The sequence below is a fragment of the Macaca thibetana genome, chromosome 18 (assembly GCF_024542745.1).
Source record: "Macaca thibetana thibetana isolate TM-01 chromosome 18, ASM2454274v1, whole genome shotgun sequence".
Classification (NCBI taxonomy): Eukaryota; Metazoa; Chordata; class Mammalia; order Primates; family Cercopithecidae; genus Macaca; species Macaca thibetana.
Window position 1 is genome coordinate 62375575 of NC_065595.1, and position 17024 is coordinate 62392598.

The 17024-nt window shown below is 45.5% G+C and overlaps 2 protein-coding genes across 3 annotated transcripts in view; both read left to right on the plus strand.

Moving 5' to 3' along the window:
* The window catches only part of EMILIN2 (elastin microfibril interfacer 2), a 60758-nt gene that overhangs the window by 34369 nt on the left and 9365 nt on the right, over window positions 1–17024 (plus strand). Inside the window, exon 4 of the mRNA XM_050767434.1 lies at window positions 2912–4837. Within this exon, the coding sequence (XP_050623391.1) occupies window positions 2912–4837 (1926 nt within the window). The remainder of the gene's footprint in view (window positions 1–2911; window positions 4838–17024) is intronic.
* Window positions 1–17024, plus strand: part of LOC126941171 (myosin regulatory light chain 12B) — a 392918-nt gene that overhangs the window by 8533 nt on the left and 367361 nt on the right. Inside the window, exon 1 of one of the 2 annotated variants that reach the window (XM_050767507.1) lies at window positions 14221–14230. The exons of the other annotated variant lie outside the window; for it this stretch is intronic. The gene's annotated coding sequence lies outside the window, so the exon portion shown is untranslated. Of the gene's footprint in view, window positions 1–14220; window positions 14231–17024 lie in introns of those variants that run through there. 2 annotated transcript variants of the gene reach the window in all.

Here is a 17024-nt window from a genome sequence, read left to right on the forward strand (position 1 = left end):
GGTCCTGACCCAAAGCAGATGCTTTTTGTACAGGCTGCAAAACTGTGAGCCGAATAAACCTCTTTTCTTCACAAATTACCCAGTCTCAGATATTCCTTTATTTTAACACAGAATGGACGAACATATCCTGAATTCACTGTCATTATAAAAAACATACTATTTTTGCAACTTTTTCTTTTTTAGAGACAGGGTCTTGCTCTGTAACCCAGGCCGAGTATAGTGGCATGATTATAGCTCACAACCTTGAACTCCTGGATTCAAGTGATCCTCCCACCTCAGTATTCCAAAATGCTGGGGTTACAGGCATGAACCACTGCACTTGACCTGGAACTTATTTTTTACTGAAAAACCTGTAATGGACAATCTTCCATGTCATGAAATACTCTACAATACCACTTAATGGCTTGAGAGAATGTGAGTTATTGAACACCATCCACTACTGTTGGTCACTTAGGTTGTTTGTAATTTTTCACTATTATATATAATGTATGAATATGCATCTTTTCCTATGAAATTTTTGTACTCATTTCTGACTATTTACTAGAATAAATTTCTTGAAGTGTAATTGTAGGGTCAAAAGATTCTGAGTATTTTGATATATATTGCCAAATTATCCTTTGAAAAAAATGCAATTTGCACAGTCACCAGTGGCATATGAGCAAAGCATTTCCTTACATCCTTAATCTTTCCCCCTTCGCTGCCCTTTGTTTTGTTTCCTTTGCTTAGAATAGCATTTCCACTTGCATATGATTCAATAACTTGTTTCTTTCTTTAGTGTCTTAAGAGAGAATAAATATTTCAGTAAGGAAAACAAGGTGTTCTTTTTAGTTCTCTGCAAAAAGAAAGATTCTTGGGAGTTTGGATATCTGAATTTCAGATTTGGTTTTACTACTAATGATTTTAATAAATAATAGCTACTATTATGAGCTTGTGCAAAAGTTCAGAGGAGGAAAAAACAATGATCATTGAATTCAAATATCTATAGCATTCTAAATGAATTTCCAATGTTTTCCAGTGTAATGTGTTAATGCATTTTATTTAATTGCAACCTATGTTGTGTTTGACTTTTTCTGCTTTATATGATATGTCTCACTATAGTTGCCAGGTTTGTCAGTGTTAACCTCTTTCAGTATTTCTTTTTTTTTTTTTTGAGATGGAGTCTTGCTCTGTCGCCCAGGCTGGAGTGCAGTGGTTGGATCTCAGCTCACTGCAAGCTCCACCTCCCGGGTTCCCGCCATTCTCCTGCCTTGGCCTCCCGAGTAGCTGGGACTACAGGTGCCCGCCACCTTGCCCGGCTAGTTTTTTGTATTTTTTAGTAGAGACGGGGTTTCAAGGAGTTAGCCAGGATGGTCTTGATCTCCTGACCTCGTGTTCCGCCCGTCTCGGCCTCCCAAAGTGCTGGGATTACAGGCTTGAGCCACCGCGCCTGGCCAGTATTTCTTTTCTTTTCTTTCTTTTTTTTTTTTTTTTTGAGACAGGATCTCTCTCTGTTGCCCAGGCGGGAATATAGCGGTGCTATCTCGGCTCACTGCAACCTCCACCTCCTGGGTTCAAGCGATTTTTCTGCCTCAAGCTCTCTAGTAGCTGGGATTACAGGCACCCGCCACTACACCTGGCTGATTTTTGTATTTTTAGTAGAGATGGGGTTTCACATGTTGGCCAGGCTGGTCTTGAACTCCTATCCTCAAGCAATCCATCCGCCTCAGCCTCCCAAAATGCTGGGACTACAGGCATGAGCCGTCATGCGCGGGCGCAGTATTTCTTGTATCCTACTGTACTCAGGGCATAGTTTGTTTCTTATTGTCCTATTGCTGCAGGTTTCGATAGTCCCCTTTTTATTTATCTCTATGTCTATCAATTTATCTTTGTTTTATGACTCATCACTATCATTCGCCCCCTTATCATTATTAAAAATTAATAATTTTTTCTTTCTTTTAGATTGTTTCCTTGGTGTTTTCTCAAAATAAGATTACCCAAAATTCAGTGTTTGCATTCTTCTTTTTTTCTTCTTTCTTCTTCTTCTTCTTTTTTTTTTTTTTTTTTTTTTTTTTTAAAGATTCAGGGTCTTGCTATATTGCCCAGGATGCCCTTGAACTCCTGGGCTCATGCCATCCTCCTGCCTCCCTAGTAACTGAGACTACAGGCACACACCACCTCCCTGACCAACTTTCAATATTTGTATTCTTTGACTTAGTGAATCTTACTATATATGGTCAGATGGTGCTGTTGTTAGGAGACACTGATGGAATAGTTGCTTTATCTCTATTGTTTTTTGTCTCCCAAACTGCAAGCAGGGCTAAACAATGTCTATGAGACTCTTCGAGCACAGAGATGTTAATAAAATTAAAAGAGAAAACATTCAGGCACTGCTTTGAGGGTGAGGGTAGCATCAGATGATATGATATCATATGCTATCACCATGCAACAGCTAATGAATGGGTGGATCTTGCTAAAGTGACTTCTTGTGGTTTTACTGTATATAGTCAACTCTTGGGGTGTGGCTGCAGTTCACTAATATGGGAATGAAGTGTTCATATGATAAAGCAGATAATGAATATTTCTCCTCAGGGTGAAAGAGACCATTGGTTATCTAATTGGTGCCATGTACATATTATTTTAACAGCTCTAGGAGGGATTGTACCCCTTCTTTATAGATGAGAGGATTATAGTTCACAGAAGTTAGTTAACTTGCTCAAGGACAAACAGTAAATAGCAGAGCCAGAATGCAAGTAGAGGTCTATTTGACTCCAAAGCCCTCTTTTCTACTGTACCACAGTAATTACCTACAATTGCGTAGTGACCTATAAGTGAAGGTATACGTGTATTTTGTAGGTACCCTGTTTATTGTCTTGGCAGAATCTGGCTAAAGGTAGAAAGTGTTCATTCATGTCCAACTTTATCTTTGTAACAGATAATGAACCCAGCCAAGTCTCAGAGCCCAAGAAGACTTTGTCCCCAACTGGTACAGCACAACCAAGCCGGGCGTTAGATCCAAAAGAGGGGCCCCAGGAACTTCAGGAAAAGAAGATACAGGTGCTAGAGGAGAAGGTTCTCCGACTCACAAGGACGGTTCTTGACCTCCAGTCTTCCCTTGCTGGAGTGAGTGAAAATCTCAAACATGCCACTCAGGATGATGCCAGTAAAACACGGGCACCAGGGCTCAGCAGCCAGCACCCCAAGCCTGACCCCACCATTAGTGGAGACACAGAAACGACCCGGAGTCCTGGCGTCTTCAACACTAAGGAATCTGGCGTGAAGGACATCAAGTCTGAATTGGCTGAAGTCAAAGATACTCTGAAGAACAAAAGTGACAAGCTGGAAGAGCTGGATGGAAAAGTGAAGGGCTACGAAGGGCAGCTCAGACAGCTCCAGGAAGCAGCCCAGGGCCCGACGGTGACCATGACAACCAACGAGCTCTACCAAGCCTATGTGGACAGTAAGATCGACGCCCTGAGAGAGGAGCTCATGGAGGGCATGGACAGAAAGCTGGCTGACCTGAAAAACTCGTGTGAGTACAAGCTCACTGGCCTCCAACAGCAGTGTGACGACTATGGGAGCAGCTACCTGGGAGTGATAGAGCTTATAGGGGAGAAGGAAACAAGCCTGAGAAAAGAAATAAATGACCTCCGAGCCCGGCTACAGAAGCCTTCAGCCCAGGCAAACTGCTGTGACAGTGAAAAGAATGGTGACATTGGTCAACAGATCAAGACGTTGGACCAGAAGATTGAGAGAGTTGCTGAAGCCACCAGAATGCTGAATGGAAGACTGGACAATGAGTTTGACCGCCTTATAGTTCCAGAGCCAGATGTGGATTTTGATGCAAAATGGAACGAACTTGATGCAAGGATCAACGTGACGGAGAAGAACGCTGAAGAACATTGCTTTTACATTGAGGAAACCCTTCGGGGGACCATTAATGGAGAGGTGGGTGATTTGAAGCAGCTTGTTGATCAGAAAATACAGTCTCTGGAAGACCGTCTGGGGGGTGTTCTCCTACACATGGCCAACAACACTGGTGCAGAGCTCAGGCCCCCAGGGGCAGCAGCCCTGCCAGGAGTGTCAGGGCCAGGAGATGAGCGGGTCATGATGGAATTAAACCACCTGAAGGACAAAGTTCAATTTGTTGAAGACATTTGCCTGCAGAACGTCCAGGGAAAGCCTCATGGGATGGAAGGTGCCTTGCCAAACAGGGAAGATCGCGCAGTGCGCGACAACCTGCACCTTTTGAAATCTCTCAATGACACCATGCACAGGAAGTTTCGAGAGACCGAACGAACCATCCAGAAACTTCAACAGGATTTTAGTTTTTTTTATTCTCAATTAAACCACACAGAAAATAATGTGGCTCATCTTCAGAAGGAAATGAGCAATTGTAGAGCAGGTGAAAATGCTGGCGTGGGTGGGTTCACTAAGGGGGGTGAGCAAGAAAGGACAGTGGACACCCTGCCGTCCCCCCAGCATCCCATGACTCATTGCTGCAGTCAGCTGGAGGAGAGGTGGCAGAGGTTGCAGAGCCAGCTCCTCTCGGAACTGGACACTTGTAAGGAAAGCATGCAGGGGGTCCAGAGGGAGGTCTCCATGGTGGAGGGCAGGGTGTCTCATATGGAGAAAACTTGCAGCAAGCTGGACTCTATCTCAGGAAATCTTCAGAGGATCAAGGAGGCGCTCAACAAGCATGTCAGCAGCCTGTGGAACTGCGTCAGGCAGATGAACGGAACACTCAGGTCGCATTCCAGAGACATTTCTGGCCTGAAGAATTCAGTCCAGCAATTCTACAGCCACGTCTTCCAGATTTCTACTGATTTGCAAGATCTGGTCAGATTTCAACCATCAGCAAGTAAGTTGAATCTTACAATTCTATTTCTTGTATTTCTTCGCAGCACGCAACAACAGTTTTTAAATAATTTTTTGTTCATTTTTGATTTTGTTGAAACTTCATCAGGTAAAAATGTGACAGTATTACGCTAGATTTTGGACAGTTCACGGAATGAACTAAATGCCACCAGTCCTACCCAAATGTGGTTCCTAGATTGGTGCCTGAATTATTTGGTGCTGGGTAGCAATGAGATAAATAGATATTCTCAATGTTAGTATTTAGGAACTTCTAAAATAATTTGACAGGCCGGTCGCAGTGGCTTAGGCCTGTAATCCCAGCACTCTGGGAGGCAAAGGAGGGTGGATCACCTGAGTTCGGGCATTTGAGATCAACCTGGCCAAAATGGTGAAAACCCATCTCTACTAAAAATGCAAAAATTAGCTGGGTGTGGTGGCATGTGCCTGTAGTCCCAGCTAGTAGGGAGCTGAGGTGGGAGAATTGCTTGAACCTGGGAGGCAGAGGTTAAGGTGAGCCGAGATTGCATCACTGCACTCCAGCCTGGGCAACAGAGTGAGGTACCATCTCAAATAAATAAACAAACTAACAACATTGCAGTGTTTAAGCACATGATCTATGTATTTTACAAAAATATCAATTCACAACACATTGAAAATAAAAAAGGAAAATGGTTCTTCCCACAGACGGATGGCAAAACATTATCTATAGAATCAGGTTGGTGAGCTCAGAGTTGGGGTCAGATTTTTGGCATACCAGCTTGGGGCAGTGGATGTTGTCCTCTCTTCTACCTAGGGAGTCTCCTAGGTACCTCTCTTCAAGCATCACTTTTTATCTGTGTCATTATCATCTTCAGGGCTTAGCTGATGGCAGATAGGATGCTGTCGTATTTGTTTCCAGACACGACCGTGGATGAGAGCAGTTTAGGGGCAGGAACTATCTAAAGCTCCATAGTGCCTGGATCCAGGAAGCTCAGCAGTAGTGCTGAGAGCAATGCTAGCTACACCTTAGGCACTCAACAAATGTGTGTTGAATGAATGAATGAATGAATGAATAATATATGCAATAAGATTTTTTGCTACCTGGGGGTGCTAAACGCAGCCTCCTTGAAGGACAGAACTTCTCTTGTACCTGGGTTTATACTCTGAGACAGCCTCAGACATGAGCCAGACCTCTCTAGTTGGAGTCCGGGTGTGAAAGGAAGGAAGAGGGAGCTCGCGTTTTTGAGCACTTTCTATGTACAGCTCCGGCTTAGTCCCTTCAGGGGGACTGAATTCCATCACGGCCTCACAGAAAGGCTGTTTTCCAACAGTGAAAATGTGCCCGAAGTCATGTGGCTGTTCAGTGGGGGAGCCAGGATGGGAACCAGGCCAGGCTACATCTAAGAATTATTTCCTTCCAGTCCGGCCATGATGACTGTGTGTCTCCCAGAGCTGAGTGCAGACTTACTTGGTCCACGGGGATTTGTTGAGGGGCCTGCTTTGTGCTAGAAGGAGCCTATTTCCTGACCTCCCCGTCCCTGTTCTCTTTTCTCCCTTCCTTGCCTTTGGGACTTTGACCTCCCTGACCTGGTTCTGCTCCGGGTGACACAGGCCCTTGCACAAGGAACTGAGATTTTACGGCCTCTGTGAGCCTTGGGATTTTATGATCAAGTCCCAGATGTGACATAAAACCCAAGGCAGGGTAGGCTAGAACATGGGAAGCAGGCAAGCTCTGGCTTGGCCAGGGAGAGCCAGGTCCAGGTCCTGGCAGCTCAGGAGGGTGGAGAGGGTCCGAGGTAGGTAGGAAAATGCCCTGGATGTCCCCAGAGCACTGTGCTTATCTTGCAGATGAGGAGTCACCTAGGTCCAGGAGGACTAGGAATCTGGCCCCCACCCCAGTGTCCAGCCTGCTGCACCTCACTATTTATAACCCAGCCCTTCCCCCACTCCAGGGCCACACAGCTCCTCTATCTCTGGAATGTTGAGTAGAGGTCACAAGACCATGTATGTGTTCATAGAATGATTGTCCCTTGTGGTGACAACGCTGTCTGGTCTGTGTCTTACGATAACAGATTGAATCAGATATTTCCAGTTGATTTGGAACTCTCTGGTGGCGTGGGAAGCTGTGTTAACATTTTCACATTTGTCTGTTGCAGTAGGAGTTGGGGGTGAATCCTTTTAAAAGAGAATGTGGCTTACAAAACATGATCCCTTTGGACTGAACTCATTGTGGTGAGTGTAGACTGCATGGAGTTTTGAGAAGTTCATTGATTGGAAAAGAGCCAGAAATAAACAAGCAGAGCCTCCTCTGCCCTTGTCTAGCATCCAGGTCTAGGAGACCTGGAACCTGAGTATCAGAGGGACCTGGGAGAATCTGGAGCTAAGGTCATCATGAAAGTGACATGTCAATCAGTTAAAAGTCAACAGAATGTTTATTGAGTGCCTACCATATGCAAGGCTCTTGGGGGACCTGGAGATAAGTAGGTATAATCCTTAGTCTAAAGCATTTGCAATCACAGTGGGAAAGAGACTCAGGTCTGCAGAGTGAATGAGATCATAGCGGTTGATCCCTTTAGTTCATAAGGTCTTATTGAGCCCCTATTATGTGGTAGGTAATGGCTGTGTGGGGGAGTATGTGGATAAAAGACAGTCTGATGGGGAAACAAACAGACAGATGGTCACAGGAATGGGGTGTGCATGAGACACCTTGGGTGTTCCGAGAAGCACCCACAGTGGAAGTCAGGGAGGGATTCTCAGGAGAGAGCCCTGAGCTGAGCCCTCAGTGTAGGTATTTACACAGCAGAGTACAGAGGCTGATGAGGTGAGGAATGAGGTGACATGAGAGAAGCTTCCAGGAGGAGGTGTTACTGGATCTGATTGAGGGATGGGTGGAATTCAGAAAGCAGGAGGGGAGGACATTGTGGATTAGCTATTTATTGCTTTATAACAACCCATTCCAAATCTTGCTGGCTTAAAACAACAAAGATGTATTAGTTTCCATTATTCTGTAGGTCAGGAACCCCGGCAGGGCTTGGCTCAGCGGTTCTTCTGCTCTATGTGACATCAACTTGAGTCGCCCACTCAGCTGCATTTGGCTTGCGGTTGACTGGAAGGTCTGTGAAGACTCGGTCATATGTCTGGTGCCTCGGTGCTCCTCCACCTGGCCCCTCTCTCTCCATGTGGCCAGCCGGGGCTTCCTCACAGCATGGCGGTCTCAAGTAGTCAGACTATGGTGACTGTCAAGGGAAGTGGAAGCTGCTGGGCCTCCCACAGGCTAGCCCAGAGCTGGAGCGGTATCACTGCTGCCACATTCTATTGTTAAAGCAGGTCTGCTCTTGAAGGGTGATGTGGCTGGTATGTTTGGGGAAGGAAGGGGGATTAATGGTGGTCATGATATCTACCACAGTGAGCACAGGTCCAGAGGTGAAGATGTATGACAGTTTTGGACCAGTAAGCAGATCGCCAGACCAGGAACACACACTGTGGTGTTTCTACTTAGCCTGTTGCCCTCTTCACAGATCCTGTTTCCTTTGGAAGCATCACTGAGGTGAGGCTGAATTATCCAAGAAGCAGCCAATAGGGGAGAAGAAGGGTCTTCAACTGATGCTTAAATAGATCCAAGTCTCTTTCGTGTCCTTCTGTTAAGGGCAGGTGTTCTTTCTTGGGCTTAAAAGGGATTCCTGAAATTATATGCACACACACATATATATATAGATAGCATATATATAGCATATATATTGCATATAATATATAACATATATTATATATATATATAAAAACTTTTTTTTGAGATGGAGTCTCCCTCTGTTGCTGGGGCTGGAGTGCAGTGGTGCGATCTTGGCTCACTGCAATGTTCACCTCCCGGGTTCAAGTGATTCTCCTGCTTTAGCCTCCCAAGTAGCTGGGATTACAGGTGTCTGCCACCACATCCAGCTAATTTTTGTATTTTTAGTAGAGACAAGGTTTCACTATGTTGGTCAGGCTGGTCTCTAACTCCTGACCTCAGGTGATCCACCCACCTCAGCCTCCCAAAGCGCTGGAATTACAAACATAAGCCATTGTGCGCAGCCAGATATATATATTTGAGGCAGGATCTTGCTCTGTCACCCAGGCTAGAGTACAGTGGTGCAATCACAGCTCACTGCAGCCTCACCTTTCTAGGTTCAGGTGATCCTCCCACCTCAGCCACCCAGGTAGCTAGTACTACTGGCACATGCCATCATGCCCAGCTAATGTTTTTTTTTGTTTTTGTTTTTGTTTTTGAGATGGGTTTTCCCATGTTGCCCAGGCTCGTCTCATAACCCTTGGACTCAAGTGATTCACCTGCCTCAGCCTGGGATTCAGGCATGTGCTGTAATTACATGTGCTGGGAATTACAGGCATGAACCAGTGCGCCCGGACAATTTTTTTGGAGCAGGGGGTTGGGGGACAAAAGGTCCACACGTCTGGGCACAGTGGCTCACGCCTGTAATCCCAGCACTTTGTGAGGCTCAGACGGGTGTATTGCTTGAGCCCAAGAGTTCGAGACCAGCCTGGGCAACACAGGGAGTCCCTGTCTCTACAAAAAATACAAAAAAAAAAAAATACTTTTGAGAAAACGGTCGAGGCAGAGGGAACAGCATTCTCAAGGGCTATGAGGAAGCTCTTTTGAAAAGCCCAGAATACTGGTATGGCCAAGTGTATAAGCAAAGCAAAAGGTCATGGGCAATGAGGTCAAAGCGACGGCAGGAATGAGATCACGTGGGCTTTTGAGGCTGTGATAAAGGAGCTGGATGTTAAGTGCCATGAGAAACTATTGTAGGATTTGGGGAGTGATTACTTCCATTGAAATCTCAGCTCATCCATGCTTATAAACAGTGGATGATTAACTAGTGTCCTGGACTTGGTAATCACTCGGGAAATATTACCTATTACTTAAACCTTGCATCCCCTAGAATGGATGTTTAATCTATTCATGACTGAACTTTTCTCCCTTTCTCTACCTATAAACCCCCAGGCCTCCAGCCTTAGAAGAGTGAGAGAGGGCCTGTAAACACAGCAGACACAGGGTGAGGGGCCTTGGTGGCTCCGGGGATGCTGTAGATGGCCACGGGTTTTTTTTTTTTTTTTTTTTTTTGCTTGCCCTTTCTTTTTCTTCTTTTTAAAATTAGGGTTTAAATAGACAGTATAAAAAGCTTTAGAAATGGCTGGGCCAGTGGCTCATGCCTGTAATCCCAGCACTTTGGGAGGCCAAGGCAGGAAGGTCACTTGAGCACAAGAGTTCAAGACCAGCCTGGGCAACACAGTGAGATCCTGTCTGTAGAAATTACAAATTAGCTGGGTGTGGTGGTGTGCACCTGTGGTTCCACCTACTCAAGAGGCTGAGGCAGGAGGATCCCTTGAGCCCAGGAGTCTGAGGCTGCAATGAGCTATGATCACACCACTGCACTCTAGCCTGAGCAGTACAGCATAATCTTGTCTCTTAAAAATAAAAAAAAGCGTGGAGATCTCCCTTTTCAGCATTCACAGCTTCATGTATCTCATGGATCAATAGTTTTGTGGAACAGAATCTCATCACTTATGAACAAATTAGGTTCTAAATGGAAAGGAGGCTCGAGGCCCTTTACTCTCTATACGGTGTGGTCACGGATTTGAGCCCTCCTTCCCAGATGGACTCACTCCCATTTTCACAGGTGCGGGGAGCATCGAGCCTTCAGCCTGTCGCAGCAGGCACCCTCTTTAGTTCCTTTTCCCCAAGTTGTCCAGCGTTACCCCTACTCGAGTCTGAGTGACCCATGAGTGATTCACAGGGAGACAGCAGAGGCTGTCTCCATGCCTGGGACCCAGGATGCCCCAGCCTGCAGCCCAGTGGCAGCAGCATGTGGAGAATGGCGCAGCCCGCCCTCCCCAGCTGGTTTTAGCTTCCCCTGGCCCCACGCAGAGGCTGAGCCTCAGCTGGACCCCGCCCTCCCACTGTTCCTCTCCCAGTAGGGGAAGGAAGGGGTGCTGGTGGCGAGCAGAAAGGGTAGGCAGAGGGATAGAGCTGTGTGCAGGGGACTTCTCTTTCCAGATGTCACGCTTCCAAGAAGAGCCGGCCAGCGTAGATGTCGGCACACTAGACATAACGGCATCACTTCCTTTTTCTGTTCTCCCACCCCTTTCTGCTCATGTCTCTGAGTATTTTTCATCATAGCATTTCTTTTAGGAGTGCTGCAGGTTTCAGCCTACTATTTTTATGGAGTTATTTAAGTTATAAGAATGAAAAAGCACAGCCTTCTCAAATAACTAGTTAACCAGAAAGCCTGGCCAGGGCACTGCCTGATGCCAACATTCTGACCCCTTTGCCCCAACTCGAGATCAGCTGAGTTTGGGGAGAGTTTAGGCCCAAGGCAGCATGATGGAGTTAGGGTTTTATAAACATATAAAGGCTCAATAAATTGCTTATATTCAGGCCATAAGGAACTCCTGACAACTCGCCCCCTTTATCCTGTGGGCACCAGGTTTCTACAATGCTCTTCGGTTTGTATAAACCGCAGCTGCTTTTCTGCATCTTAGCCTTGAACTTAGAGCTGCAGTGTTCTGAGAACAGAGCTTTCCCAGAGCTGCGTGCATAAATGCCTCTGGGATCTTAAAAAAAAAAAAAAACAAAAACAAAAAACAAAAAAACAACAACAAAAAAGGAACTCCTGGGCTTACTCAGGAGATCGCTATTCAGCAGGGATGAGGTGAGGCCCAGGAATTTGTAATTAAATTTGTGACTAAAAAATCTGCTGGCTCTAGTCCTGGAAATTGAAGGCAGGCTACCCCAGAGGCAGTGGGATCTGCCCATCTCAGGTAAGCTGCGCCCAAAAACAAAGAGGAGGTAGCGGGGAGGGAGGACACAGAATGAACCACTGACTTTGACACTGCACCAGGAGAAGTCAGTTTTGTGTGAGCCCACTTACAGACTTGATTCTGTTCCAGTTTTTGAGGTCTCTCCTGGTAGCTTATTTGTGTAGCTTTATAGTGAGTCTTAAAATCAAGCAGTGTAGACCCTCCTATGCACTCCCATGTAAATTTTAGAATCAGCTTGTGAATTTTTTTCTCGCTATTTTTTTTTTCCAGATGGAGTCTTGCTCTGTTGCCCTGGCTGGCGTGCAGTGGCACAATCTCGGCTCACTGCAACCTCTGCCTCCTGGGTTCAAGCAATTCTCCTGCCTCAACCTCCAGCTGGGATTAAAGGCACCTGCCACCATACCCCACTAATTTTGTATTTTTAGTAGAGACAGGGTTTCACCATGTTGACTAGGCTGGTTTCAAACTCCTGACCTTAGGTGATCCACCCACCTCAGCTTCCCAAAGTGCTGGCATTGCAGAAATGAGCCACCGCGCCTGGTCTAGCTTGTGAATTTCTAAAACAAATTTAAAAATTCCAAGTGCTGCTGATGCTCAGCTGGGTGAGTGCCTTCTCTGTTGGGGTTCCGTGATAGCAAATTACTTTCCAGCTCAAATGTATTGCCACGGATTCTAGCATACATGACTAAAGCTGTATTTATATTTCAACATTCACTAGTTTGTACTTTGCAGAAATTTAGACCCATATTCTGTATTTAGCCCTGTCCTACTGGTTTCACATTGTTAGGTCTGGATTCTTACCATTTTGGTGTCAATATGGTACCTTCTGCAGTGCAACCAACAGTGCTCCCTCTTACAAGCTCAAGGGTGGTTTTTTTTTTTTTTTTTCCATTCAAACCAAATTCAAAAACAGCATTTATTTATTTATTTACTTATTTATTTTTGAGATAGGGTCTTGCTCTGTTGCCCAGGCTGGAGTACAGTGGTGTGATTATAGCCTTGAACTCCTGGGCTCATGCTATCCTCCTGCATCAGTCTTCTGAATAGCCAGAACTGCAGGCACAAATTACCATGCCCAGGTAATTTTTAAAGTTTTTTTTTTTTTTTTTTATCAAGACAGAGTCTGGCTATGTTGAAAGTGCTGGTCTTGAACTCCTGGCCTCAAGCGATCCTCCCACTGCAGCCTCCTAAAGTACTGGGATTGCAGGCATGAGCCACAGTGCCCAGCTCAAAAGCAGCATTGAGATGGCTATTGACTTGGAGTAGAACTATTCCAGGGAATGCAAGTTTGCCTTCTCAGCTCCAGGGATCCTTTTGCATGCCTACTTGTCAGCCAGCTTGGTGGCCTGCCCTCCTGTTCTTCAGGGAAGACCAACAACTGTTGCTTCGAAAAAGCCCGTTTGTCTAAGCTCACCCCACACCCATTCAGCACCACAAGCCACAGTTTCTCTGAATTTTCTGATGAGTCCAGCATTTCTCATGCTTCAGTCCGTGATGGTATGGGGGTTATTTCCCAGGAACTAGAGCTTTGCCACTCAGCGGAGCAGTCAACTGTGAAAGCATCTTCCGTCCATCCACTTAGCTTTCTGTATGTCAGCACTTTGATGCTTTTTTTTTTTTTTAAAGTCTGAAGTCTTGATCAGCATCTTTAAAACACTTCTCCAGTTTCAGCATTTGGTCAGCAGGTATACCTTTTGGATGGCAGGGAGGTCAGATTTCACCTTCACTGGACTTCTGATGAATTACACTTAACATTTGCACAGGGTTTTACAAATAGTGGGGCATTAGCGGGGCATACCTGCATCCATTGCTTCATCTGATTGGCATCAATTTCTGCCTGGATGACAGGAGGGCACTGCAGGTTGAGCCCGTTGCATGGACAAGGTTTCAGTGGCTTCCCCACAGCCAAGTCTCAGCCACAGGCTCTAACAGCTAAGGCCAGGCTTTCTCCAACAGCCTCTGCTCTGTGACAAGACACCCCTTAGTTGCCAAGAACTTTCCCCAGGTCTCCTCCTGCAGCCCAGCTGCTCAGGGCTCTTGCAGAAAGCAGGGCTTCCTGGAGACAGGAGGCAACCCCTGACTCCTTAATGAGCGAGGGTGTTAGTTCAGGGGGAAGACACTTGTTTTTTGGCACATCAGCCCATGAATTATTGGGGATTTTCTTAGGAAAGTCTTTGTTTTAGTAAAAGTTGAAATTGATGTTTGGTTTTGAAATTGACTTTCAATAGGAGCTTTCGAGGAGAGGGAATGGCCTTCAATCCCTACATGTCAGGTTCACCCATGGTGAGGCTGTGACCCTACCCGACCCGTGCGGGGCATCAGGCAGGCCTGGTGTGGTGTGGCTGGTCTGTCCCTATCATTCCTCAGGAGTTAAAACACATGAGGAGCAACCCTTGGCTCTTATGAAGAATTCATTTCAAATGGTCCGTTCTTGAATTAGAAACACATGTTCAGTTCAGAAAGCAGTCGGCTGCTGGAGAGGTCTCTTTCCAGAATGAGCAGAGTGCTATCCAGCCTTTGTTAAGACTTGGTCATAAATGTGTGCGTTCGGTACCCCACGTGATGCTGTGGACTGAGCCGGAGCTGGGAGAGGCCAGGGCGGGGGGCACCCATCCGAATGAGACGTCGCTTTTTCATGCCTGTCTCTGCTGTGATGTGGCGGGCTGCTTTGGAGCCTTCAGCTGTCCACGGCACTCATGCACAGACTCCCCAAGGAGACCCACTGAGGATATTTGGCTCAAGCAGTATCTAGTTCATTCTTTTTCCTCTGCCTTCCACTAGTGCAACAAGTCTGGGTGTTGAGGGAGTAATGGATATGTTAAAATGGATTATAGTAAAAGACAGAATGATCACTGTCCTATATGTATCAGAACTGCCTTGTTAGGACCCCAGAATGGCAATTATTTTTGGCAAAATTAGGGTTCCCAAATGGCTGGCATCTAATGGCTGGCAGGAATTAGGGTGCATAGCCCACAGTGCCTGTCATAGATAGGCTCAGCCTTCTTTTATTCACCCAATACTTAAATTGTTCAGTGCCAGTTACCAGGCCTTGTGCAAGGCCCTGGGGATGGCAGAGAATTAAGATGCTCAAGTACTCATCAGTCAGCCAGAGAGGAAAGGTCTGAACCACAGAAAGAGCCCCCAAAGGTCCATGTTGCTTCCTGGTGCAGAGGCAGGACTGTTCAAGCCTGCTGGACCAATCCAAGAAGGCTTCATGGAAGAGGTGGTTTTGAACTGGGACTTCAGGAGTGGGTGCCGTTGTGAGGGTGCTTCCAGTGAGGGTGCTGGAAGAGGCCATTTCAGGGGTGCACATGGCAAAGGCACGAAGCCAGGGAAGTCACATGAGAGCTGGGTACCAGTGAGCATACTGATGGCAGCCAAAGGAGGCGGGGGCTCAGAATGTCAGGCCGAGGACAGTCAGTCTGATTTTTACGAGAAGTGGAGAACAATGGAAGATTTTTGAGCAGAAAATAATATGAGAATGCTTTCTAAAGAGCATTCTGGAAAAGGTGTGAATGAAGGATCCAAGCGATATTTCAAAATTAGAATCAGCTGGGCCTAGCAACAAATTTGTGTGTGAAAGATTGGGAGGGGGTGACCAAAGGAGAAGGAAGAGTAAAATAGGACTCCGTGTGCCTGGATGAGGGAGAACAAGGGTGGATTTCAGAGGCAAAGGGTGATTTGAAGGGTTGGTGGGGACAGGGAAGAAAATAAGGGCCAGTTTGGGTGGCCTGTGCTTTGCCATTTTAAGATGCTTTGCTGACTGTAACTTATCGATGGTTGAAGGACAGAGGAAAATTGTTTCCCCCTGAGTTTTGAATGGAGAGACATATGCTTGGGCTGAAAGGAAGAAACTAGTGGGGGAGGAAGGAAAGAGAGGTTGAGAAGAGAGAGGAGTGATGTCAGATGGAGCCGATCCAAGAAGAGCAGGGAAGGGTGGGTGGGGCTCAGGCAGAGGCATGTGCCCTGGAGGCAGGCCAGCTTCTGAGCCAGGGAGACAGTGTCCAGAGAGGAGGAGGAAAGAAAAGGAAGATGAGGAGTTGACTCAAGTGTGCTTGGATTAGAGGGGAAAGGTCAGAAACAGGCCCTCAGTGTCTTCTACAATTATATTTTATAAAAATAAGTAACACTGAGAAGCTCATAATGAAAACCAGCTCTCCTGCCCCCTTCCCCATCCTTCTTCCCACGCCCCAGAGGCAGCCACATGTAACTCTTCCAGCTGTTTCTTTTCTTTGGTACTTACCTCTGTATTTCTAAATTGATTTATCAGCTTTAGACATTGTGTATTGACTCCCCTTCCTCCCAATTCCCAACAGAGTTATCCTACAGTCAATATGCAATGTCTACGCTATGCTGAGCTCAATAGCTCTCTAAGATTGTGTTACTTTCCTTTTTACTTTTCTCCTACGTGTTGCTTATACCCTATGTGTCTATTTTGGAGTCTTCCTACCCTTCAACAGCCTCTTAATACAATTTTCTATATCATAAAAAGTATCAGATCATTTGTCAGTTCAATTTTTTAAAAAATTGACCTCCTTCCTGGAATTCTTGTTCTTTCTGATCTAACCCGGACTGGTTATTCTCTAGACTTTTGCAATAAGGCTTTCAATCTGAGCCTGCCTTCACTACTATCCTAGAAATGTCTTTAACCTCTCTCCGCTTTCTTTACTCTCTGTTGCTTTTTCATTTTACTCCCTTGTTTCAGCAGTGCACATTTCCCAATACCTTTTTAAGAAAGGGTGCTTGAGACATAGCATTTTAAAATTTTTAAAGTATTGCCTGTCTAAAAATATCTTTATTCTTCTCTTGAAATTGATGGGTATTTTTGCTGGGTATAGAATTCAAGGTTGACCATTATATTCTATCAATATTTGACATTGTTCCCTTCTCTTCTAGTTTCCAATACTGTTGAGAAGCCTGGTGATGCCTTCCTGATTTGCAATTTTTATATTTTTTTCCCTTGAAGTTTGTAATACCTCCTTTTTATCTTCACTGTTCTGAATGTGGCTTGGTTTATTCCTTTTATTCAATAATTGTGCTGGGGTCTTTCATTTCCTTCAGTTCTGGGAAGTTGTGTGTTTATTTGATAATTCTCTCCTTACCACTCCATTACCCCTACATACCAGTTTTTCTGATCTCTCTTTTTCTGGAAGGACTTCCTAGGTTGACCCTTTAATTTTCTTATGATTTCCTTCCTATTGTTCATCATTTTGTCATCATCTTCTATCTTCTGAAAGATTTCCTTGATTTTTGTCTACCAGCCCCTTTCATTGAAATCTGATTTTGGCAAGTGCCTTTTTAATCAGCAAGGGCTCACCCTTATTCTCTGATTATCCCTTTTGTAAGGCAAACAATTCTTGCATCTTGGATGCAGTGTCTTCTGCTTCTCTGAGGGTAGT